This window comes from Trematomus bernacchii, unplaced genomic scaffold (genome assembly GCF_902827165.1).
Source record: "Trematomus bernacchii unplaced genomic scaffold, fTreBer1.1, whole genome shotgun sequence".
Classification (NCBI taxonomy): Eukaryota; Metazoa; Chordata; class Actinopteri; order Perciformes; family Nototheniidae; genus Trematomus; species Trematomus bernacchii.
Genome location: NW_022987564.1, coordinates 17209952 through 17237634, shown reverse-complemented (window position 1 = coordinate 17237634; position 27683 = coordinate 17209952). Strand labels below are relative to the sequence as shown.

General features: G+C 40.7%; 1 protein-coding gene across 1 annotated transcript; it reads left to right on the top strand.

Moving 5' to 3' along the window:
• The first annotated feature begins 16260 nt into the window (after positions 1-16260).
• Positions 16261-26490, top strand: LOC117477785 (chitin synthase chs-2-like). The gene is made up of 19 exons (XM_034124527.1): positions 16261-16277; positions 18896-19094; positions 19234-20095; positions 20310-20493; positions 20620-20715; positions 21027-21188; positions 23066-23240; positions 23379-23480; positions 23600-23735; positions 23831-24031; positions 24143-24258; positions 24395-24563; positions 24715-24894; positions 24999-25277; positions 25392-25548; positions 25645-25679; positions 25794-25858; positions 26068-26178; positions 26255-26490. Exons 1-19 carry the CDS (start codon positions 16261-16263, stop codon positions 26471-26473), a joined length of 3465 nt encoding a protein of 1154 aa, XP_033980418.1. The 3' UTR covers positions 26474-26490.
• Positions 26491-27683: the final 1193 nt, after the last annotated feature.

Sequence of the window (27683 nt, the reverse complement as noted above, 5' to 3'; positions counted from 1 at the left end):
AAACTAGCTGCACCTTTACCAGCTTTGATAACACTTTAATTATCAATATTTATAATAAAAATATATGAAATATATTATTCTGAAATGGACCAATCCGCAGAATGAGTAGTTTTACTTTTGGTACTTTAAGTATATTTTGATGTTAATACTTTTGCACTTTTAATTTAATACATTTTGAATGCAGGACTTTGACTTGTAACAGTGTATTCCTACACTCAGGTACTTCTACTTTTACTTCAGTACAAGATCTGAGTACTTCTCCCACCTCTGATAATATGAAATAAAAACAACAAATAAATCATAATGTATTAGGATGGATTAAGGTAAAACCTATGGTGGGGAATTAACAAGCCATCCATAGATAAAGTGTGTAACATTGTTATAAAAATGTTAAATTAGCTCCACTGTTACCAGCTTTAACCTGAAACTGAATAACACACAATGAATCAACGGGGCCATAATTCAATACTAAAATACAAATTCCTCTGAAATGATACCATTCTCTATAAGTAGTGCTTTTTCTTTTGGGACTTTAAGTAAAAGTTTAAGATAATACTTTTGTATTTGAACTTAATAAGAAATAAATACTTCACAGAGCATAATTTCTGACACTGAAGTAATGCAAGTTGCTACTTGTATTTAAAGTCAACATCTGTGTACCTTTATCAGGACTGAAGAAAGCTGGAACAAAAATGGGGAGTGGCGTTCTAAGGAATATCTCTCAGACAGGTGCAGATGTCACAGCCAGCACCCATTTGCGAACAGAAAGGAATGAGGGATGGAGAGCGACAGAGATATTCACAAGTAAGTTCACACACTATCATTATTATTTGTATTTGTTTTTTATACTTCAGTTATATAAGATCATTTCTAGCAATCATCAACCATTTTACATATGAAATAATGTCAAAATTATGAATGATCAAAAAGCCAGTACTTCTGTAGTTGCAGTTATTTATATTTCATGTTAGTTAAATAAGGTAATTTAGTTACACACTTATTCAAGCAGAAAGGGGTTGTTATTTAAAAAAACATATATCATGAATTATTTATTAAATATGTATTAATTATTATGAATAAGTAGTTTAACCCTTAGATGCACGAGTGACTGGACCCTAAACTCTTCCATAAGTGGGTCAAAAAGGACCCGTTTAAGAATAATATGTGTTTTTATGCCATTTCTGTCATTTTGGTTAAGAAAATTCACTTATATAATATTTAGTATTATATTTTGGTTCACACTAGAAATATTTTATATTTAATTTTTCACTATTTATAATTTTAGACATTTATTTTACATTTTGAAAAAAATCGTTTTGAACTTGATGCAAAGATCTCCGCTATTCTGAGACCCTCATAGTATTCCAGTCCCTTTTCAAAACTCATCTCTTCCCCTCTTGTCTACTCATAGCCCACCCCCATCAATCCATGCCGGTTGATCAAGTTTGATAGTCCTAGTCCCTAACCTTCCCTTATATTGTAAAGTGATTTTGAGTCCTTGAAAAGCCCTATAAAAATATAATGTATTATTATTATTATTATTATTATTATTATACTGACAGGTATCAGATCTTGCTGTGTAAAATAATCTTCCTGAGAGGTGCCACTTGTGATGTGGTCACAGTGAATGTATTCCTGACAGCCACAGGTGATAAGAATCAAAGGTTCCCATGGGATTCCATAGAAAATGCATTCGGTCATTTTTGACCCACTTATGGAAGCTTGGGGTAGTAATACAAAAACTACAATTTCTTAAAATGTAAATAAAAAATTTGAATGGCATGATATCCAAAACATGTTTTTTGAGGAATAGCTGGAATATGAAATGATAAAAAAATGTAATTACAAAGACACTTCAAGAAAACCACCTCACCGGGTCAAAAAAGACCCACTTATGCATCTAAGGGTTAAAACATAGTAGTAGATATGTATTTTCAACGCTTCTTCTTTTTCTTCGTCATTATTATTTGATTAAATTCAAACTGTGTTATGTCATATTTAAATGTATTTCAGTTTGTCATTAACTGGTGTGGGTTAAAGATTCAAGTCATCTTTTTTCTTTTACATTTTTTTTTTTTTAATTTATTGAACAAAATAAACAAATAAAAGAAAAAAGAAAAATAATAATAAAAAGTATGAAAAATAACAAAATACCTTGGGGTTTTCAAAGTGTGGGAAGGTGAGCCTCCCCTCAGAGAACATAAGAACAGCCGCGCCCCCCCTCCCAATTATTATTGCTATTATTATTATTATTATTATTGTTGTTGTTGCTATAATGCAGGGTTATTCAATTGCATTTCAAAGAGGTCCAGTAAGAGAAAATGTCATTAAATGCTCTGTTTTCGCTGTCTACCTTCCGCCATTTGAAATTACTCCGACTGTTTCTCTCTTCTTGTCTCGTCTCTGTGTGTGTGTTTGAATCTATCGTGCTGACTCACTGACTGCACTGATTTTATTGGCTGAGTAGCGTCACCTCCTTAAAACATTAAACAATAACTTGTAAAAAACGTTTTATCTTTATGTTTTAAACATATTGTATAAAACTCCCCCACTACTTGGACTATTCCTTGCACCCCTCTAGAATAAGCCCGAATGGTCTCAACCATATATAATAATATTATTATAGTGCTCTTGTTGTTATATATAACAAGATCGCAAGGACACTGGGGGTGGGCGATACCACAACATCTGGATTCGATCCGATACCAAGTATTTCAGGGCCAGTGAAAATCGGCGATCGATACCGATACCTTTTAAAATGAAAAGCTTCTTATGTACTTTCATGTAGGGGAGAGCTGCATGACATGATTTTTGAGCTGAATGCATCATAACTAGACTAAATCTGAATTCATTTTCATGAATAAAGACAGGACAGTTTTTATAGACAAATAAACGTTTTACTTTTGCAAATTTAAAGTGCAAACATGAAAAATAACAATACAAAGTGGCCACATTAGCGAACTGCCTTCTTGCACACATCAAAGTTCGCTAAGTTTTCATTGACAGTTGTGAAATAGCTCCACACAACGCTCATCTTTCTCTCACCCCTAGATTCCACCGGGTCCGTCTGCGTTACGGCTGCGCCGCGGTTTTGGTCCGGCCTCCTCCGGCGTCATACCCTACCGGGCGCGTTTCAGAAGCATTTCAGAAGCGGAGCGTCTTGCCTGCCGGCTCGCAGTTTTTGTAGATTTGGGCATATTTCCTGGACAGGCTACTTTGTACAGACAAAGTTAATAATAACTGTAATATTCCAGTTATAAACAACATGAATCAAAGATGTGTTGCTGTATTTTAGTGGTAAAAAAATGCATTCATTATCATAATTATTCTATATATATAATTTACACAGTGCCTGTAAACCGGAGGAGAACGCTGGCATTTCTCCTCGAAAGACTACGGAGGGATAGGGTCTGCAAAATGAGTTTGTGTGTGTGTATATATATATATATATATATATGCTATATATGCTCTGAACGTTCCACTTCCTGCTTGCCCGACCTTACGTTACGGCTGCGCCGCGACAAAAATAGGATTCGATCCTAATTTTACCCCTAGATTCCACCGGGTCCGTCTGCGCCGCGTTGCGTTTTTGGTCCGGCCTCCTCCGGCGTCATACCCTACCGGGCGCGTTTCAGAAGCATTTCAGAAGCGGAGCGTCTTGCCTGCCGACTCGCAGTTTTTGTTGATTTGGGCATATTTCCTGGACAGGCTACTTTGTACAGACAAAGTTAATAATAACTGTAATATTCCAGTTATAAACGACATGAATCAAAGATGTGTTGCTGTATTTTAGTGGTAAAAAAATGCATTCATCATCATAATTATTCTATATATATAATTTACACAGTGCCTGTAAACCGGAGGAGAACGCTGGCATTTCTCCTCCTACTTGAAAGACTACGGAGGGATAGGGTCTGCAAAATTAGTTTGTGTGTGTGTATATATCTATATATATATATGCTATATATGCTCTGAACGTTCCACTTCCTGCCTGCCAGACCTTACGTTACGGCTGCGCCGCGACAAAAATAGGATTCGATCCTAATTTTAGAGGAGCCCTGCGCCGAGCCGCTTCTGGGACGCTTCTGGGACGCTTCTGGGACGCTTCTGAGCCGTAACGCGCCGCATGTGGTGGAATAGCACCCATTGACTAGAGTGGCCGCGATCGCCGTGAGCACCGCGGCGCAGCCGTAACGCGCCCATAACGCGCCCGTAAAGCGCCCGTAAAGCGCCCGTAAAGCGCCCGTAAAGCGCCGCAGACGGACCCGGTGGAATCTAGGTGTAATTTTAGAGGAGCCCTGCGCCGAGCCGCTTCTGGGACGCTTCTGAGCCGTAACGCGCCGCGTGTGGTGGAATAGCACCCATTGACTAGAGTGGCCGCGATCGCGGTGAGCACCCCGGCGCAGCCGTAACGCGCCCGTAACGCGCAGCAGACGGACCCGGTGGAATCTAGGTGTAATTTTAGAGGAGCCCTGCGCCGAGCCGCTTCTGGGACGCTTCTGAGCCGTAACGCGCCGCGTGTGGTGGAATAGCACCCATTGACTAGAGTGGCCGCGATCGCGGTGAGCACCCCGGCGCAGCCCTAACGCGCCCGTAACGCGCAGCAGACGGACCCGGTGGAATCTAGGGGAGGAGCCCTGCGCCGAGCCGCTTCTGGGACGCTTCTGGGACGCTTCTGAGCCGTAACGCGCCGCGTGTGGTGGAATAGCACCCATTGACTAGAGTGGCCGCGATCGCCGCGATCGCCGTGAGCACCGCGGCGCAGCCGTAACGCGCCCGTAACACGCCGCAGACGGACCCGGTGGAATCTAGGGGTCAGCCATCATGCGCGTGTGTCGCACTCGCAAGTCGCTGGCTGCTGCTGTCCTGCCCTGCTGGCTGCTGTCAGTCAGCTTGATAATCGGCGTTCAGGCAGGGAGCGCGCTGCGCGTGCGCGAGCCTCGGGAGAGGAGGACAGCAGTGGAGAGAGAAGAAAAGAGCGTATATTCTTGTGTTCGTCTGCACATAGTTTTTGATGAAATTGACGAGTAGAGGAGAGGGGGGAAAAAGTATAAAAGTATCGATCCTATTGGCTCTAGTATCGATATTTTGAAACGTAACGTAATATCGGAAGTATCGATATTTTGGGATCGATCCGCCCACTCCTGATCGGACAAAATGAGTGTTGTTCAGTTTGTGTGTTGTGGAACATGCGTGTGCGTGCATGAAAATATACCAACCACACACCCAATTACAATTGCATGTTCAATTCACTACACTGGAAGTTAATAAAGTTGTTAAAGTTGGAACAGCCTGTGGACAGCCGTTCTTCCTTGCATGTCAGTCGCCGACACCTTCTTACAGAGGATAGGCAAATCTAGCTGCAGCACGAGTGCAGCACGACCCGTATATTTTCGCACGCCGTGTTCTCAACACATCTTTTTTTAACATTTGGACATCGTGGATAAATCCTTATATGCTCCCAGCAACACACTGAACAACAACTTTGCCGCCTTATTACACTCACCCCTACTTTAGTGGGAACAATGATATGGAGCTAATTTCCTGCCATAACTCCACAAACAAACTAAACAGGTTTTACAAATGCCTCATGATTCACTAACAAACACAATGTGGTTTGCAAATACAAAACACCATCTACAAACTAATGCATTTAGTTTTGCAAAGAAAAAACGTATCTATAAAACAAACACATAACATTTTTCTAATAAATCATGTTTCAGAGACAAATTCAGCATAGGTTTTACAAGTACACAACTTTTTTTTACAAGTAAAAAACTTTTTTTTACAAGTACAAAACTTTTTCTTCTCAAGGCGGAATATTACTGCCAAAAGTCACGTGACTCACTCACGTGACTTTTGGCAGTAATATTCCGCCTGGCTGGCTCATACCAAGCCCCCAGGAAGTGCGCCGGACTCTGATGAAAATATTCGTGCTGGCCAAACGGCGGTACTACACTTCCTTTTGGTTGCCAGGCCCGGAAACACTTTTTCCCATTGACTTACATGGGGAAAGAGTGGTCTGTAAATCGTTGGATAATTTTTTTTAAACTAAATAAACTACCCAGTATGAACACTTGTATAGCCCTTATTAAAAACATTCGTTCCCCAAGTTGTAAAAATGTGCTAATAACGTTATTCTGAGAGTTATTTCCCTCTGCATTATGAACGCGCATCTAACCCACGGGACCGCGCCGCCCGGCACGTTCATGTTACGTGTTCAGCACTACATGCGTTTATCTTTACCCATGGATGCACAATAAGAACGGACCCATATCGCCTTACTGCCAGCCCACGGAGCTGTAATAATGGATATATTGCACATGTTTGCTGTAATTCATCATTTGTAAAATATTATACTACATGGGCTGTATGATTAAATCTTGTACCGTAAATGTTGTATTAAATAAAGTTAATATTACCGACGTAGATTAACGTCCCTGTAGCTTCTTATTGCACTAAGAAGCTTATTACACTGTGTATATATATATATATATATATACAGTGCAATAATTATTTCATGCTAAATGAAGCTCTGTTGCTTGGATATCACTAGATCCTGTTACAGCGTAATATAAAAGTACATAACGATTGATGTGTGAATTAGCATAATTACTAGCTAACCGCTAGCTGCTAACTGCCGCCTCATCAAATCTATCATAACAAACATTACCATGCTGTCATGAACGTGCGGTGCTATTATGTGTACGCAAATTGACGTGCTTGATGTGAACGAGCATTTTGGGGGGGCATGGTTAAAGTTGCGCATGCGCTATGAGCGCACATACGGGTACTTCTCAGGCATGCCGGGTAATCTGTGACGTTTCGCTCTCTCAAAAGTTGGGCCATTTTATCATCATGCGCGAATGAGCAACTCTCATAGGAATGAATGAGGCCCCGCCTCCCACGCTGTATCCAGTTCTTATTATACATCCATGGGCCCAACCAAGCCCCCAGGAAGTGCGCCGGACTCTGATGAAAATATTCGTGCTGGCCAAACGGCGGTACTACACTTCCTTTTGGTTGCCAGGCCCGGAAACACTTTTTCCCATTGACTTACATGGGGAAAGAGTGGTCTGTAACTCGTTGGATAATTTTTTTTAAACTAAATAAACTACCCAGTATGAACACTTGTATAGCCCTTATTAAAAACATTCGTTCCTCAAGTTGTAAAAATGTGCTAATAACGTTATTCTGAGAGTTATTTCCCTCTGCATTATGAACGCGCATCTAACCCACGGGACCGCGCCGCCCGGCACGTTCATGTTACGTGTTCAGCACTACATGCGTTTATCTTGACCCATGGATGCACAATAAGAACGGACCCATATCGCCTTACTGCCAGCCCACGGAGCTGTAATAACGGATATATTGCACATGTTTGCTGTAATTCATCATTTGTAAAATATTATACTACATGGGCTGTATGATTAAATCTTGTACCGTAAATCTTGTATTAAATAAAGTTAATATTACCGACGTAGATTAACGTCCCTGTAGCTTCTTATTGCACTTGCAATATACCATTAAAGGAGTTGAACGTTGCTGTTTGCTATTACTATAATACCACGCAGGGATAAACCAGAGTTTACAACCTTTGCATGTGGGCACAACACGTTTTGACCCAGATTAATTAGCTATACCATGATATCGCCCGAGGAAGTCGTCATACTTATACATATATAAATAAAGATATATGTGTCAAAGCTCTAATCAAATTAACAGTTGTATTAATTATACTTGTATATGTATATATATATATATATATATATATATATATATATATATATATATATATATGTATATAGCCTGTGTTTTATATTTATACACACAAATGAACAACCTTGTGTGTGTCAAATAACAAGTTGTATTGTAGTGTTTATTTTAGTGTTGTGTTATGCTTATCCACATTTTGATTTCAGAGCACAGGAGAATGCTGGGCACAACATAAAGCTCAAAAGTGAAGCTGGCAATGCTGAACAAAACCATCTAGTTATAATATTTATTCAGCTGAAAAAGTCAAAGCTCTACGAAAATGTAATTAAAAATACATAAGCATTTTCAGGTAGAAAATCAGCATTTTATATAGAAATTCACAAAAATAAGAAATGTATACCTCTTATGGCTGGCATTGTAGAACTAGGTGGAAAAAATAGTGACAACAAATGTAAATACAATTTATATAGATTAAAAGGTAATATATATAATATTGATTGCAATTATTAGATTAAAAGATCCACCAATTATGATCAACAGGAAAGCCCTCTGAAGGCATGTTGTGGTTTGAAAAAAAGTTGAGGATGGGGTCCAGACAGTTAAATCAGGAGAGACTTCATTTTGTTTAAAGAACATTTATTGACACATGTCATATGATAAATGTTAAGTCTTTGGCGATTAGACCCCGATCCTGAAATCTTATATCTAAAGGGGGAAATGCAGCCGTGAGCATAGGGAACCTCCCCGGGGTCTAGACACTGGTGATGATGATGAAGATCTGGATTTGATGAGGAGATGGGATGAAGAGGAGGTGTGATGAGGTCTTTGGATTAGCTCTCCTGGCTCTGGATATGATGAACGGAGGTGGGTGGAGAAGAGGTGGATGGGGAGGAGGTGGATGGGGAGGAGGCGGGCGGCAGCATGAACACCTGAAATCACAGCTGACTGCAGGAGAGAGGAGAACCATTTTAAAGTTTGGCTGCAGCTCGGTGTTTGGCTGCTGGAGAATGAGGTGAATGTAATAGGTTAAAGAGAACGCCTGTGATGAGCTGATTATAAGCAGCTGCGGAGTGAATGTATACATACCCAGTCTTACTCTTGAGTTACCCACTCTTACTCTTGAGTTGTTTTACTCATCTTCCCCAGCCTCACCAGCCTCACCCAGCTGTGGTGTGTCTGTTCTCTTTCTTCTCAATTTTGGATGTGGCCCAGGAGGAAGCGCAGCCACTTCAAGACACTGGTACGGGCCTACGTGCTGACGACACGACCGTCATCGGCCAGATCACAGACGGCGAAGAGACGGCGTACAGAGAGGAGGTCGAAAACCTGACATCTTGGTGCCAGGATAACAACCTCCATCTCAACGTCAGCAAAACCAAGGAGCTGATTGTGGACTACAGGAAGCAGCAGGGAGAGGGACACGCCCCCATCGCCATCAATGGGACTACGGTGGAGAGTCAGCAGCTTCAGGTTCCTCTGTGTCCATCACGGACACGGCTGCATCACGGCCTGGTACGGCAGCTGCACCGCCCTTAATCGTAAGGCTTTACAGAGGGTGGTGAAAACTGCACAGAACATCACCAGGACGGAGCTGCCACCCATGGAGGAGCTTTACTCCCAGCGGCTCAGGAAGAAAGCCCTCAGTTTATGTTAATGTTAGAAATGTTTTGGCACATTTGTTCCTATTCTGCTAATGGTATATTGCAGGATATTTAAGTTTCCCATGTACTTTTTAAATTAATAATAGTATGTTCATCTTGATGTTTAACTTGTAATATTGTAATCATCTTAGTTAGAAATGCTGTTTCCACCCCAACCTCTGCTGCTGAATGATTTTATATATTGTTACTAAAAGTGCTTGTCTTTGATATTATAATGATTACACCAGAAAGTCACTCTTTGTGAGATTTATTTTTTCACATTTTTCCCAGCCACAAGATGATTTCATTCATTGGAGGCCTCAAAGCTGGGTGAAGGTATTGATGCACGGATCAATGCAATCCTTTACAACAGCATTCCACTATGGTTGGGGATGTCTGTAAAAAAAGGAGAAATAATCTTAAACAAAACAAGTGTCGCAATATAGGGAAACAAACTGTGACAAAAACATATCAATTAGTTCAGAATCAGAATACATTTACATTATTACAGCAGAAAAGAGCCAAAGACAGCCTAATGTTACTTAAAGTATGCATACAAAAAGTATTAAAGATTAAAAACAAGAAATTATAATAAAAACAGTTACACATTTTACAAAATACACATCCTGTAACAGTTTGGAGGATTTAGCAGCCAGGTATATTACACAGTTTTAGCGGCATATATATATATATATATACACATGGTTGGTATTTAACAACAAGGGGTGTTGTACTGTGTGATATTGGTATTTATGGAAACATTTTACACCTTTCCTTCAAGTATTATACGTTGTAGTTACTTGTTGGGTACTTAACATGAATAATCACAGTTACTATCCTTTCACTCCATCACATTTCAAAGAGAAATAGGCTATTGTTATTTTAACTCCACCACAGTAATCCATCATCAGCTTTACTTTTTAGATAAAGATTTAAATCACAATTGATCATAACTCAAAATACATATATTTTTATATATTACCAAGTGGTTTCATGTAGGCTACAACCCACACAAGTTTCATGCTAAATTAAGCTCTGTTGCTTGGATATCACTAGATCCTGTTACATCAGCGTAATATAAAAGTACATAACGACTGATGTGTAAATTAGCATAATTACTAGCTAGCCGCTAGCTGCTAACTGCCGCCTCGTCGTTAATATCAAATCCATCATAACAACCCATTACCATGCTGTCATGAACGCGCGGTGCTGTTACGTGTACGCAAATTGACGTGCTTGATGTGAGCGAGCATTTTGGGGGGCATGTTTAAAGTTGCGCATGCGCTATGAGCGCACATACGGGTACTTCTCAGGCATGCCGGGTAATCTGTGACGTTTCGCTCTCTCAAAAGTTGGGCCATTTTGTCATCATGCGCGATTGAGCAACTCTCATAGGAATGAATGAGGCCCCGCCTCCCACGCTGTATCCAGTTCTTATTATACATCCATGGCTCATACACACTCACACATGCTCACTCACACATGCTCCACGGCAGCAGGGGGTGCTACTGAGTCCATTGGGAAAGCGGGAGGTTGAGCAGAGCATGGAACAGCCCTTGCAAGCCTGATGACAGCGGTGTTTCTAGCGATCCAGCGATCTGGGTCAGTGTTATAGTGATAATATTATAAACAAGGTGAATTTAGCGATCACAACGAAAACAGCCAAGACACACTTTGAGCCCAGAAAATGAATGTTCTTAGGGCTGTAAATATAATAAGCCTTTGTCTAAAATGGACAACATTGTAACTAAGGAGATTTAAACTATACAGCGATTCTGCACTCGGTCAATCAGCTGCTCTTCATTTTCTTTCTTGCTATATTCAATGAGTGATACAAATATGTTTTACCATAAGTTCTGAATACAACTGATACTGTTGTACTCGGTACTAGTTGACTGCTACCAGAAATAAAATGAAGTACTTTACTGTGTACTTTGTGAGTAATCCTCTGTCAGTCCCCTCCATAGTACATAATGCATGTTTTCTGCTATTTTGAATAACTGTTAAAAAGACAATTTTACCATAAGTTCTTAATGATATTGAGACTGCTGGATTCAGTATTCTTACACCTATCACAATACATTGAAGTACTTCTAGTGTGTGTTTTTTAATCCTCTGTCAAAGTCCCCTCCTGAGAACAAAATCAAGCCACTTCTGCTAAGTTTAATGAGGGAAAAAATTATTTTTTGCCATTAGTTCTTCGTGAGATTGACACTGTTGGACTCAGTACTAGTGAAACTACTCCCACAAGTACTATGGAGTACTTTTACTGTGTACTTTTTGAGTAATCCTCTGTCAATGTCCCCTCCAGTACAAGAATGCATGTTTTTCTTTTAATAAGTGTTAAAAAACATTTCTTCCTGAGACTGATATTGTTGGACAGAGTATTTTAAGAGGATGGTAGACATGATATCTCAATCTTTATTTATTTATATAGCACATTTAAAACAACCTTCAGTTGACCAAAGTGCTGTACAGGCAATATGTTACAAAGTGAGGTGCAGGTGAAAGAACGATACGTGGAAAGAGGGTTTTCTTGCAAAAATAGACAGGCGTTTTATTCTCAGCCTTCCACATTATTCCACAGAAACAAAAACTGCATGCCTGGTGCTGCGTTCACCAGCAAGGAACAAACACCAAATGCCCTCTCCCCTCTCTTCCCAACCACATTTATAGGAGACTGCCCGCCTTCCCAATCCAACCTGGCCAATCAGGTCATGGTTCTGAAAGCGGAGTGAAGGGTTAAATACTAAATTAAACACTGTGGTCTACATTTAATACAATCCTAAAGGCTTAAATAAATTCATAATTGCATCAACATAAACATTGTACCTTCAAAAACAACAAGTTCTGCTTAAAACGGATAGTTTTTAACCTAATTGACACTCATAAAATCACTAATTTCCTGACCAATCACGTCCAAGACTCCGCCTACTCATACGGCACACATAAGGAGTACTTTGGAGGCGTGCTCCCCCTTTGAGCAGTGACACAAAATGGCTTCCAGGTCTGAACAAAGGAAATGGTGATTACTTTGTGATTGTGTGTTTTACAGACTGACAAATTAATTTAGATGCACTTTACTAGTTTTTCTATGTAAACTGTTTTTATAACTTTAACTGAAATAAAGACAACTCTGAAGAAACATGTACTACCTTTCTTAACAAACAAATTGTTAAGCCAAAATGTTAGTGAGGGAGTGTGTGCGCTTCCTCACACAATACATATTAAATAACACAATGGGAGTACAATAATAAAACAATAATTAAAAACATGATAAAAAGCACAATAACTAAAAACATATTTAAAAAAAAACACATACAAATGTAAAAATGTAATGTTCAACTAGTATTAAAAGCCAGTGCAAAGAGGTGAGTTTTTAGCTGATTTAAAAAGTTCAATAGACTCAGCAGTCCGGATATGTACTGGGAGGCTGTTCCACAGTCTGGGAGCTGCAACACTGAAAGCCCTGTCACCTCGGGTTTTTTTCCTGCACCGAGGAACCACCAACATATTTTGCTGAGCTGATCGCAATGCTCTAGCTGGAGCATGGCGGTGCAACAACTCAGACAGGTAATGTGGTGCCAGTCCATGCAATGATTTAAAAACAACAAGTAAGTACTTGAACTGGATCCTGTAACTGACAGGAAGCCAATGAAGGTCTGCCAAAACGGGTGTGATGTGGTCATAATGTCTCTTCCCAGTAAGAAGGATATCAGCAATACTTCCAGTCAGTACTCCGGCAGCAGCATTTTTACACCTTGGAAAGTCTTTAGAGTCTGGCCTGGATAGCTGGTTACAAATATCCTTCAGCAAAGTGACACATGGTTGCCCTCTTATGATGCCGCTGTCTTTTAATATATAATTATTCCTCTGCCGCTAGTTCGTTCCTCGCAGATTCTTCAGTCTCATCAGCCTCATCCTTCCATCAGTCCCAGTCAACGCCTCCAGCACACTTCCAGTGTCTGACTCCATATGATATTGTCCTGATGCTGTAAGGGTGATGCCCCATGATCACAAAATGACCCCTCTAAAGTCTGAGTGCCAAGGACCTCATATTATGTCTGTCATTAATGTTACATCACCCATTATAACAATTTTCTTTCCTTTTTTCTCTTCTCTTAACTGAATAGTCCTGTCTTTAAGTATAATACAATGTAAAGTCCTTTTCCTGCACCATTTTAAGGCTTCAAAACAGGCATTTTTACTGTAATTGTTTGGAGAAATTACACAATCAATGGCCCAGAATTGTACTTTATAAACTGTGAATCTTGTGGTGCTTGAAGAAATACAGACTGGTTAAGCCGGCCAGGTTATATTTATATATATATATATGCCTTTTTTTTTAGCCCTTTTTTGCAATATTTATTAAAATGTCACTAGTTATTTAAACAAACCACTATCTGAGGATTATACAAGCAACCATAAAACGCCCTTTATCTAGAGAGCCATTGAAGCCCATGAAGAATTTATCCCTCCACAAATCTTTTCAACTGCTGTATTAATAAAGTTGCCATGTGTTTTCAAATTCAAGTTAAGGCACTATCTGTGTAAAACATTACAAATATTGTAATATTATATTATTGATTTATTTTCTCTCACCTTGTAATTACACAATCAAACAATCTATAATTTAGCTTTGACCTTCACAAAAACATTTTGTTGAATTGGAGACATTTTTCGAAGCTCTATTGACTGACATGCAATGACTGAGACTGATGGAAGAATCTGAGAGGAATGAACTAGGAGCAGAGAAATAATCATATTTAAAAGACAGCAGCCCCATAAGAGGCCAACAAGAGTCACAAGGGTGTGTCACTTTGCTGAAGGATATTTGTGACCAGCTATCCAGGCCAGTCTCTAAAGACTTTCCAAGGGGTAAAAATGCTGCTGCTGGAGTACTGACTGGAAGTATTGCTGATATCATGTCTACCATCCTCTTAAAGTACTCTGTCCAACAATATCAGTCTCATGAGAAAGGTGTGTTAACGCTTATTCAAAATAGCAGATAAACATGTATTATTGTACTCAGGAGGGGACATTGACAGAGGATTACTCAAAAAGTACACACTAAAAGTACTTCATAGTACTTGTGGGAGTAGTTTCACTAGTACTGAGTCCAACAGTGTCAATCTCACGAAGAACTAATGGCAAAACATATTTTTTTCCCTCATCAAACTTAGCAGAAGTGGCTTGATTTTGTTCTCAGGAGGGGGCTTTGACAGAGGATTAAAAAACACATACTAGAAGTACTTCAATGTATTGTGATAGTAGGTGTAAGAATACTGAGTCCAGCAGTCTCAATATCATTAAGAACTTATGGTAAAATTGTCTTTTTAACGGTTATTCAAAATAGCAGAAAACATGCATTATGTGCTATGGAGGGGACTCTGACAGAGGATTACTCACAAAGTACACAGTAAAGTACTTCATTTGATTTCTGGTAGCAGTCAACTAGTACCGACTACAACAGTATCAGTTGTATTCAGAACTTATGGTAAAACATATTTGTATCACTCATTGAATATAGCAGGAAAGAAAATGAAGAGCAGCTGATTGACCGAGTGCAGAATCGCTGTATAGTTTAAATCTCCTTAGTTACAATGTTGTCCATTTTAGACAAAGGCTTATTATATTTACAGCCCTAAGAACATTCATTGTCTGGGCTCAATGTGTGTCTTGGCTGTTTTCGTTGTGATCGCTAAATTCACCTTGTTTATAATATTATCACTATAACACTGACCCAGATCGCTGGATCGCTAGAAACACCGCTGTCATCAGGCTTGCAAGGGCTGTTCCATGCTCTGCTCAACCTCCCGCTTTCCCAATGGACTCAGTAGCACCCCCTGCTGCCGTGGAGCATGTGTGAGTGAGCATGTGAGTGTGTATGAGCCAGCCAGGCGTAATATTCCGCCGTGAGAAGAAAAAGTTTTGTACTTGTAAAAAGGGGGGAGGCGCGCCTCACACTTTGAAACCCCCCTGCCTTATAAGGTAAACAAAGAAAAACTATGAGTATTTATTGGTATACTTAAATTCTGTAAATCTTCTGTTTTGAATGTTATTATAATTACTTGATATATTTGCAATTGTTGCTGTATATTTTTTATTTCCTACCTCAGACTTTGACATTGTGATGTTTTAATTTAGGAGTCCGTGGGATACGGCTCGAGATGTTCCCGACATTGAAGATATACAGACGCCATGGAAGCTGATCAAAATACTAAAGTTCATCTCTTTGTGGGTCGTCGCTTTGTTTGTGTTTGGATTGGCGCTGTGTAGCAAGGTTTGCCATTATCTATTTTTTCATTTTTTACATACTGTGAGAATATAAAGTTCATTTTGGTGTTGTAACTCAACTCATACGGATAATATTAAAGGCATGCAAAATGCACTTTTTTATGTCTTTTATACATTCGGTCCGGATCCGGACCGAACCACAACTGTCTCCGGACTCTGAGCAAATTATACTTTTCATATGTATTATCTGTATTATCTGTATTATCTGCATTATCTGCAAGACATCGCCACAACGCAACGAGTCAAAATTCGCTGCTATTTGCACTGCAAACAGCGCTCTGCAAGTCTGCATGTCAGACTGTTCCACTGTCTGTGTGTCTGTCAACGCTTTGGTCCAATCACATTCAGCATCCCGTCAGCGTTTGTTTGCCCCACCAACAGTCTGCGAATCAGAGGCACAGTAGGGCGGGTCTTCGCGGAATGCGGGTGGGAAAAATGCGTGTGACGTCTCTTTCAACCTGTCTGAGACAGAGCGAGAGTTTAAAAACAAAAAAGTCAGAGCGAGAGTTGACAGCTCATCTAGTTGCATCTGTACTGTAGCTAGTAGCCTAGTTCCACCTGTACTGTAGCTATAGCCTAGTTTCACCAGCAGGCAGCTATTAGAAGCATGTTCAAAGATGACCAGTAAAAGAAAAGTCAACAGTGAAAATCGTCAATTCAAAGATGAATGGACTGAAAAATATGCGTTCATCCTCCCTCCAGCGAGCACCAAACCAATGTGCCTAATATGCCAAGAAACGGTAGCTCTTGTGAACAGTGGCAATTTGAAACGGAACTATGAAACAAAACACAATTATTTTGAAGCGGTAAGAAATAAAAAAATAAATGGGATGAAATCATCATATCAAGCTGCAACAGGATCCTTGTTACATCTATGTCACAACGAGAAAAGGCAACTGAGTCCTCACTCAGAGTGGCATGGGTGTTTAAGCAATTCTCTGATAATAAAAGAATGCATAACTGAAGTGATGAAGGCAAACAAAAAGAGGAAATAACAGGTCAAATCAAGCAAATCCCCCTCTCAGATTCCACAGCAACCAGAAGAACATAAATACTGGCTGGTGATTTGATTAATCAGCTTTGTGATGGAATAAAAAATGCACAGTGCATTTCCTTAGCTGTGGATGAGTCCACTGACACCACTGACAATGCTCAGTTGCTGGTTTTTGTGAGATTTTATGATGAGGGAAAGGGGGAGTTTGTTGAAGATGTGTTGGGCCTGACGAACCTCAGTGGACACACAAGGGGGGAAGACATTTATAAAGCAATAATGGGAATGCTGAATGAAAGAGGGTGCAGCTACCTTTATTCATAACTGTGCAGCTCTTACACTGCGACTCTGAGGGATCAAGCACAGACACAATAACAATGAAAACTGCTGCATACAGATACTTTTTGTTTTTGCAACCTCGTGTTAAGAATCTTGTTGCAATTGTTTACAAGTTTGAATGACAGTAATAAATGGACCTTTGTCTTATTGACATTTTTCTTTGGACTTTTAAGATTTGTATTTGAGTACCCCTGATCTATAGTAACGCAGTGTAGGCGGAGCCGTGACGTCATCTTCAATGAGAACCCCAGAAAAACAACATCAGCCGTTAGCTGTTAGCACTCAAGCTCACAGCTCCTCATATCTGTTCAGAAACTAGACAAAAGTTAAACAAGTACAAACCACAGACTGTCTGTGTCATGGTGAATACAGTCGCTGGTTTATTTATGTCTGTATAGGCCGTTGTGAGTGTGGACGGTCGGAGCATATACTGCGTTAGCTTAGCCGATCTCCATTCAGAAAACACGCATTTTAAAAGTTTTTTCGCCTGCCGTCTGTCTGCAGACTTGTCAAAGCATTAATTCATGGTTTGTACTAACCGGTATCAGTATGTTGTTACTTCGGCATCATTTTGAAACGTGTATTACAATTAAATCACGGTCAAATATGTTCATCTTGTTGTAGTTGTAGCCCCCTTGCCAGCGATTCTCTCTCTAGTTTAGCATACTCAGCCCGACTCAGCCTGGTTGTTGGCCCGGAAAGAACCTCGATTTTATGGGGCCAGAAAAACTGTGAAATAGTACCCGCTAGCCGGTACTACGCTAAGTGGAAACGCAACCAAAAACGGGCCCCGCACGGCTCGGCACGCTTAAAGCAAGCTCCGCGCTGTAGTGGAAATGCGCCAAAAGTGTCAGAAAACAAAACCCTCTCTCTTTTCCCCCGTGCGCACATCTCTAAAAACGGGGGTACAACGGAGCTGATCCAGATTTGCTGCCAATATGACGTTATATCGGAAATGTGGGCTGGCTTTACACCCACGGCCCTATCAGAAACGTCGCTATCAGAAACAATGCGTGACGTGTTTTGGAAGTAATATGGTCTTTGTTTACATTAGCAAGCATCGCTGACGGCCCATCCACACGGCGGCGTGCGTTGAAGCTTCAAAGCTTCTGCCCATTCACTTTGAATGGGGTGATGACACGCTTTGCCGAACTGCATTGTGGGAGCGTCGGTTCGCTTTGCTCGCTTCAAAAGTTGAGCAATGTTCAACTTTTGAAGCTCCGACGGAAGCGTCAGCCAATCAAATCATATGCCAGTACAAGCTCTAGCCAATCAAACCGCATGCTTGTGTGTCCTGGGCGGGAGATTCATGTGATTGGTTGTTGGTCGAGCTTCAGACACGCCCGCCGGCAAGCTTCAATGCACGCCGCCGTGTGGACGCAGTGTAACACTCAGAGCTAACCAGTACTGGAGAGAGTATGTGTAAAAAAGCAGGAAACAAAAAAAGGTACTCACGTTGTGGTAAACCCGCGAGAGAAAAAGCATTTGAGATCCATACTGTTTCAGAAATAATCCTTGATGTGGTTTGGAACATGATATGGCGTTTCATCACGGCAGCATTTAGCTGAGTATCTGCTGGTAGAATTCTCCTGCATGAGCAGGCATAAGCTCTGCCCACTCTTTTAATTCTTTTAGAGCTTTATACCCAGAATCAGCACTTTAGTAACAGGGCTGAAATAGAGGGATATGAGGCATGGCTAGAATGGGTGGTCGATTTGATATTTTGAGCAAAACACTTCATAGAGATGTTTTTATATATTTTTATATATCTGAGACCTATAATATATGCCTAAAAATAGCATGATAGGAGACCTTTAAGTTAGGCGCACCAGGCTTTGTCTGTAGAGCAGCTGCCCTCAAGTCACTGTATAAACTAAACGTTTAAATGATTATAACTTTAACTCCGTTCCAGACTTCACTCCTCCTCCTCATCACCTTGTCCAACGAAGGCACAAAAAACCCTCCAGGAGGACATGAAACCCATCGCTCTGCTTTGTATCGGCTGCGCTCTCATAACTCCCAGCGTCTTGCTAGTTCTTAAAAGTCTCTGGAAGGCATGCTATAAAACATCAAAGCCGCCAAGACTATCAACTGTTGCCCTGGTAAGAACAGTCTCAACATGTCTAAACTTAATTTCATCTTTGACTGATGCCAAACACTGAGTCTGATGGGCATCCTGCCACTTTTCTTTATTGTGTAGTTATTTCTAAATTTCATCTGCTTCTTTTTTTTCACATTCTGTTCTTTGAGTTCCTTGTGGCTGGTGGTGCAGCGATTCTCACTATTGTGGCAATGCCACATTTGGACATTGTGACCAACGTGACGATCCTGAACGGTGTAGCCGTCTTCTCTGCGCTCTTACAGATTATCACTCAGTGCACCGCCAAAGAAAGGAACCGCTTCCTAGTCCCATCCATCACCGCCTTCTTCCTAATTCTGCTTGGTTACATCCTGTTCCTCTACTTGTACCTAACGAAGGATCCTACTGATAAACAGATGGCTATTTGGGTGGGTCTCGCTGTTGGTGGGTCCTTCTTGGTGTCTCTCAACTGGTGGGAGAGCTACTTCAGACTGATCAGCGAGAACTGCAGCTCCGTCTTCCTCACGTTGCTGTTGAGAGACATGAAGAAGTGCCAGAACTTACTGAACATCCTCTCCAGCCTGCTCAGGCTCGTGATGACTGCCTCTGTGCTCGGTGCCTATATCCCTTTAAACAAAATGGACTGGAGCATTGTGAAATCAATCCCAAATCATGAGACAAAGATTATAGCCATCCTCATTGGAGTCCAGCTGATCTCCTCTGCACTCTGCCACTGGTTTTCTCTGGTAGCCTGCAAGATGCATGCTCTGCGGCGATGCTTCATCCTGCCTCTGTACCTGGCCTCTTTGGCCGTCATGGTTCTGTTCATCGTCCCTGTTATCGTTTACTATCAAGACTACAAAACAGGTCTAAATGGCACTGCAATCAACTTCACAGGCTACTGCAGTGGAGTTGTAGATGGAAGGAACCAAAACCTGACAGGCAGTGTGTTCCAACATCTGGTTTATGATGTTACACACACTCTGTGCTTCCTGGACATGTCCAACATACTTGACATTGGCCTACTGACAGGTAATAAATTAGACCCTGGTGTAAGATACTTTGTATTCTTGCACATCTTTTTTTTAAATAAAGCTATTATAAGTCCTAGTGGCCATGACAAGTCAACCTTGCAAGGCTATTGTGTTAGTTTGTGCTCAACTATTCTATAAACAAAAAAATACAAGTTTTGGGATAATTGTTAAGTTCGAATTTTAAACTAATGTGTTTGTTAATCTTCATTCAGGTTCAGCAGTGTCCTGGTGGCTTGGTCTTGTCTTGGTCACTCTCCATCTGTGGTACCTCAAGGTGTTACGTATCCAGAGGACCCAGGACCTGTTCACCAGGAGGCTGTATGAAGGGACTTTTATAGAGCAGTCCTTGCTCCTCAACACCCGATACGACATCCAGACCAAAAACAGGATGAAGATGTAAGTGTGTGTTTTTGGTTGTTGATTCTTCAAATAATCACTAGAATGAAATGTTAGGCTCTTTCATTTAAGCTGTGTTAAACTAACATTGTCTCTCCTCATATATGCAAATATTGTCACTTGTAGTTCAAGGGCCTTGGATACGGTGATGGTGTATCTGTGCGCGACTATGTGGCACGAAAACTACGATGAGATGATGAACATCATTATCTCAATATTCAGGTATGTTTTTTTTCCACTCCTCTGACTCTATCTATGTTGGAAGTATGAAAATGATGTCTTTAAGAAATGGCATGAATTTAGTTTCTTGCTTTACAATTTTAAATGATCGACAAAGTCATTCAGAGCCTCACACTTGGTTGAAAAGACAGAAAAAATTCCTTATTTGTTGCTTTCAAAGGATTTTATTTTCCAAGGTTTTTGTCCTTGGACTAGAGAGTTTTAGTAATGTTCTCTTAACAACCACAAACATATGCTGTATCAAAGTGGATTTTCTCACACTCCTTTTCTTTATGCTTCTCTGAACACTGCAGACTGGACAAGTATAGACCAAAGAACAATCCTAAGCATATTGATTTAACCTTTGAAGCCCATATCTACTTTGATGATGCATTCGAAAATGTGGAGGGGAGTCGGGGGCGTCATCTCAACACATACGCACAGACCCTTGTGGAAATCCTTGCAGAAGTTTATGCGTAAGAACCAAATTCACAGGTCTACATACAGCGTATTTATGTATTAGGCAGAGGTGTGGACTCGAGTCACATGACTTGGACTCGAGACACCAATTTGATGACTTTGGACTCGACTTGACAAAATCACAAAACACTTGCGACTCGACTTGGACTTGAACACCAATGACTCGGGACTTGACTTGGACTTGAGCCTTCTGACTTGAGGTGACTTGATAATTTAGCCTGTTAAGCCCCGAGCCTGTTTTTCAGGTTTCAGGCTCGAAAATGACATGCCCAAAACAAATGACTACAACTTCACTTCTAAAAGGGTTATATGAATAATTACTTTTATCAAAGCAAGGCTACATCTGTGAGTTGGATGTAGAAGTGTCAGAATCAATATAGATTTTTCTCAGTCAGAGTAAATTCAGATGGAACATAGTAAAAAAAGGTAAATTCTTACCTCCGCCTAAAGAAAAAACATTACTTATAGTGAAAACCACCCTTGAATGATGGGATGGTAGACTAAAAGTTAAATTTGACCTTTTTAGAGAGGTTTAGCAAAAAAAAGTTCCAGGCGGAATAAGCTTTCGGCTGGATCAGTGCCATTTGACCTTTTTCAGGTACCAGACTATAAAAATGATGTATTACATTGAATTATCACCATAGGTATTCATTCCATCCAAATAAAAAAATTAAAATAAAAAAAAATAAAAAAAAGACCCGCCGACGGGGGCTTTGGGGCTTAACAGGTTAAATCAGGGATCTCAAACACGCCGATCGTGAGATGCCGCTAGAAGAGCAAACTCCCGTCGGGGAGAGCAGTATCTTCAGCCGCTGCGAATCCATGGAGGCAGGGGCGGGACTTTATTTTGCACCATGCGGTCAATCATATGCGAGGACACACTAGGATCATACCATTATGTGAAAGAAGGGTGGGGGGCAGACGCTCCGAAGACAGCAGGTGTAGTGGTACAGGCCAGCTACAGAGCGACAGGGAGACGGGAAGCCGGATTGAAATGCAAGTGCGCAGGAAAAAGTCAAGAAATTTGCGAAAACCGAAAAAAGAAGCAGCATCTGGCTGCATTTCAATGATATTGGAGAAAGCAAAGCTGAGTGTAGGATTTGTAAAATGAAAATAACCTTCAGAGCAGGGTTTTTATTTTGGTAACCACTCAGGATTTATTGTCAAAGGTGGGAGAAGTTCAGATCTTGTTCTTGAGTAAAAGTACCAGAGTGTAGGAATACTCGGTTACAATAAAAGATCCTGCATTCAAAATGTTACAAGTAAAAGTACAAAAGTATTAGCATCAAAATATAGTTAAAGTACCACCTACAGAGGGATCTAGATTCAGGTGTTCTTTTCCCCATAGAGACCGCCTCGCTGCACATTATCCCTTGCATAAAGATAGATTGTGGGTCCCTTATAACATGTTGTACACAGTGAAAATAAACATTCTGGTTACCTTAACATCAGGGATCTTATACATTAAACTCCTTCTGAATCAAACCGTCACGGAAGCCTTACCTTACTGATCCCTCTTAAAATAGACAAAAAACACGTTACTTTACCAGCAGAGAGAAAATGGATTATTAAATTATTAATGTGACTAATAAAGAGCAGTTTGATTATTAAGTATTATTCTGTTGATCGATGTCATTACATTTGTTGAAAAGCACATAAGGACTTGTTTAAGACTCGTTTTGTCAAAGTTTAGGACTTGGACTTGACTTGAACTTGCCCATCCTGACTTGAGACTTGACTCGGACTTGAGCGCAAAGACTTGAGACTTGACTCGGACTTGCAAAACAATGACTTGGTCCCACCTCTGGTATTAGGTATACAAAATGTGTCAAGTAAAAAATGAATATCGATCCTTTTGATTCTCTTTCATCAGCATCTTCACCAGCATCGATCAGGGTTTCTTCAAAAAGAGTCAAAACATTCCCGATCAGAAGATCATTACTACGCCGTATGGGGGTCGTCTGGTTGTCACCATGCCTCATGGGAACATTATCACGGTTCACTATAAAGACAAAGAACTCATCCGCCACAAAAAGAGATGGTCTCAGGTAGGAAAATAATAACTTATAGACCCCATAAGGAACATTAATGTGTATGATTTACAGTTTATATCAGTCCCTTGGAACACTTTTTGATGCCAAATGTTAGAACACTACTTAAATGAATAAACATTTTTTATTTTTTAGATCATGTACCTTTACTATCTTCTGGGCTGGAAACTTATGAGCAAACATTACGCACGCTTGCAGAAGGGAGAGGAAGAGGTCAGCCTGAGAGCACAGGTCGAGGTGAGATAAGAGAAACATCTAAAACGTTAGTGGATAGTTTTATTAGATGAGCTCAACCGCTCATCAACATTATTTAGAAGTAAAAACTAAATGGAAAACAACTGTTCTTTCAGAAAGAGAAACGCAACACCTACATCCTGGCGTTAGATGGGGACACAGACTTCCAACCGGCTGCTGTGATGCTGCTCATTGATCGTCTGAAAATGTACCCACGTGTCGGGGCAGCCTGTGGCAGGATTCACCCCACTGGATCAGGTTGGAACATTGTACAATTAAGAACAACTAACAGTAACTAGCACCGAATAGATATTTGAGTTTAAGTTTACAATACCTCCATATTTTCCCTACAGGTCCTGCAGTGTGGTTCCAGAAATTTGAGTACGCTGTCAGTCATTGGTTACAGAAGACAGCGGAGCACGTGATTGGCTGTGTGCTATGCAGCCCCGGTTGTTTCAGCCTGTTCAGAGCAGAGGCGCTAATGGATGACAACGTGATGAAGAAATACTCCACCAAGTCCATGGAGGCGAGCAACTACATCCAGTACGACCAAGGTAATAAGTTATTGAATAGGACTTCCTGTCTCTAACTCTTGGTCTTGGTGATATCGTTTGGATCGGTCTTCCCCTCTGACAGGCATATAAATCAATGTATTTTCCGTGCAGGTGAGGACCGCTGGCTGTGTACTCTGCTGCTGAAACAGGGATGGAGAGTGGAGTATAACGCGGCCTCTGATGCCTATACCAACGCACCTGAAGACTTTAAAGAACTCTACAACCAGGTGAATACCTATACATTGTTTATATATTTACACATTAGAATCAAGGGATCTCTTTGGGTAGAGGTTGTCATTGAGACATAACTCACACCAGTCATCGATAGGAATGGACATGCTAACTACTATATGCACATTTCAGCGAAGGCGATGGGGACCGTCCACAATGGCCAACGTGGTGGATCTGCTGGGATCTACAACCGTGATTTCCAAGAAAAACCCGTCCATTTCCAAACTCTTCATGTTTTACCAGCTCTTTGCCCTCGCCTCATCAATCCTGGCCCCTGCCACCATTTGCCTTATGATTGCAGGTTGGTGTTTTGATGTTTATTCTCTGTATATATGACTTTTTGACCTTTCGAGCAACTGTTCCCTGGACATATGATTGTCTTGTGAATATTAACATTTTATTTAAATGACTAAAAAAGTAAAATGTGTATTGCCTCCTTTTGTGTCCTCCAGGTAGTTTTACCTTCATGTTAAACTTGCATGGCAGCGCTGCCCTGGTTCTGGCTGTGATACCTCCTTTAATCTACCTGATTCTTTGCTTCTACATCAAATCGGACACTCAGATCAACATTGCAGGCATCATGAGTGTCATATATGCATTCCTCATGTTGGTGGTGACAATGACAATTATTGGTAAGTTATATTCTACCAGGTATAACATACACATGTCATGTGTAGCGACTTCATTTGGGACTTTCAATTGTAAAAACCCTCCATGACTTCCTCTTTCTCTATAGGCGCGATGGTGAGGGACAAAACCATCCTGACCCCCAGCAGCCTTTTCGTTATTGCCATGGCAATTATTTACGTCATCACAGCAATCATGCATCCTCAGGAAATCCAGCTGGTGTTCCACGGTTTACTCTACATCCTCTGCATCCCCAGCGCCTACCTCCTGCTTACCATTTACTCCATGGTCAACATGAACAATGTGTCCTGGGGCACCCGTGAGACAAAACCTGCAACTGGAGCCGCCAAACCAGAGCCCGCAGCAAAGCAAACCAATGTCCAAAAAGGTAGATACCAGATCCACGAAAATAGTAGTTAATTATCATTCCACTTAAAATGCAATGTTAGATCTATTTTTTTGTTTGGGCTGACTTAACTGAAGCTGATCTTATCCCATACAGCGAAAAACACCTTCCAACAGTACTTCTCTTGGTGCAAATGCTGCAAGAAATCCAACCAGACATCTGGAGGTGGTGTCAACCAGGAGAACCTGATCCCTGAACTCCAGCCCCAGAACTCTATTGTGGAGGACATGAGGATCCCAGAGGAGGAACAGAGGTAAGTCTTGAAGGTGGAACGGCGATTGAAAGGTAAATGTGCCAGGATCACAAAGTGTGAGGTGAGACTAATACTTTCTTTCTGATTGTGTTTTAGGCAGCTGGAGCCTGTTTTCGACTCACCTAACCAAAGTGAGTCCAAACTATTTTACCAAGATCTGCATGATCTCTTCCCCAAAACATTCAATATCCCTTGCAAATCGGATATCATGTAATAATCTCCTCCTGTGTTATTCTTCTCTCTAGGTTGGTTGAGACAACTACAGAGTGTGTCTCGTGATATGAAGCTGGAGGAGGACTCTCTCGAGAAGGTGTGTACGTCTTGTTTTATCAGGGTAGCACGATCAACTTCCTCCAAATTACATTGTCAAAATGAAGCCTGCCTTATTTAGTTTCCAATGCAGGTGAAAACTGAGCTTGATGTGACATTTAGGCCTTTATCATAGTTTTTTTTTACTGTTTCTGGACATGCACAAATAACATGATCGTTAATTAAAGGGGTCTCTGTGTTTCTCCACAGGAGGAGGAAAGCTTCTGGATAGAGCTTCAGAAGAAATACTTGGAACCTCTGCTTGACGACAAAGAGAGACAGAAAAAGATTGTCAACGACCTGCGAGAACTGAGAAACAAGGTAGGTGTGGGGAGCTGGAATACTGACATCACTGTGCAATTACTCTTACATTTACCTTATGTATTTCATTACACAGATAAACTTTGCATTCTTCATCTTGAACGCCCTGTGGCTGGTGGCAACATTTACCCTCCAGCTCTATGAAGCCACCTTCTCCATTCAGCTGCCCAAGATCAACCTTGACTTGGAGTATACCGGGGAAAATGTGAAAATCGAACCCATTGGCTTCATGTTCATTCTGGGATTTGCGACATCAGTTATAATCCAGTTCCTAACTATGTTCTACCACAGGTGACTTTAAATTAAATTACCTTGTTTTCCCTCAAAAGGGTTTTGTTAAAAGGGTGTATTTTAATCTTCACCTTTCTTTTTTTTCTTCATCCAGAATCTATACTCTGATCCATTATGTGGCCTTTCTGGAGACAGAGACCGTTCAGACAAAACTTGAGACACAAGAACCATACCTGCCAGGCAAAAAGGTATTTACAACTATTGTTTTTTCATATACTACTATTAGACGCAAATATTTAGCATTGGAATAAGAACATTCAATATTCTTTCATCTTTGATTATTAGCAATTTACAAAGTGCTAGTACACACAACTTGGTGGGAAAGCTTAGTGAGGTTGAGCACTGTAATAAGTGATTGTTTTCAACATCATGATGCGTCCAAACAACATACAATGCTACTTTTGAAATAGATATTTATCCACACAAAGGACACTATAGTTAAGCTGCTATTAAGAGAAAATAACCTTTAATTGCCATGAAAGACTTATCTTTAATTAATGAAGCAAAATCATTTGAATGATGGAACATACGCTTAAAGTTTGAGAAACCGTCTCGAGATACATTTTTTGTTATATTCCATGGAATGCTCTTAACATCCCGATAGCAATGAATATCTTAAGTGCTTTGACAAAAAATCCATAAAAAAATGTCATCTGTGGAAGCCGTAGTACTGTAAAAAGCACGACCAATCATTTTAGCCGGCCCGGCTAAAATAACTGGATGGCCTACCTGCCTGTCAGCCTTCCATCTGTGCACAAACTTATCTCGTGCCCTCATTGGTCATGTGCGCGTTCGTGTGTGTTGGAGGAGGGGCTCTATAAGGAAGTGGCAGATTTTCTCCGGTTGTGTATTTTCAAATTCAAGCGATCTCGAGCCGGTTTCTCAAACTTACATACCCTACCTTTATCCACACCCTTATGCGTCTTTTAATTGGACCAGAACAAATAGTTTTACAACCTGCCAGAATTGTTTCAGGTGTGGTGGCAATTAACGGATGTTTCTTTTGTTTTCTTCCAGGTCAGTTCGGTCTCCGAAACTGTCTCCACCTCCAACTACAACTATGACTCAGACTCAGACTCAGACTGATGTGTTTGATGTTGATCTTTACACCAGAGATCAAAATGGAGCCACTCCGGTGTAAACATAGACTCTGTCTAAAAAACTTTATACCACTTTAAAATTACACTATATAGGCTTTACCAAATTGTCTTTAG

Coding starts and splice junctions, on each gene's coding strand:
- LOC117477785 (XM_034124527.1), top strand. Junction 23,241..23,378: donor ACAAAAAGAGATGGTCTCAG/GTAGGAAAATAA, acceptor TTTATTTTTTAG/ATCATGTACCTTTACTATCT. Junction 23,481..23,599: donor GCCTGAGAGCACAGGTCGAG/GTGAGATAAGAG, acceptor TTTCAGAAAGAG/AAACGCAACACCTACATCCT.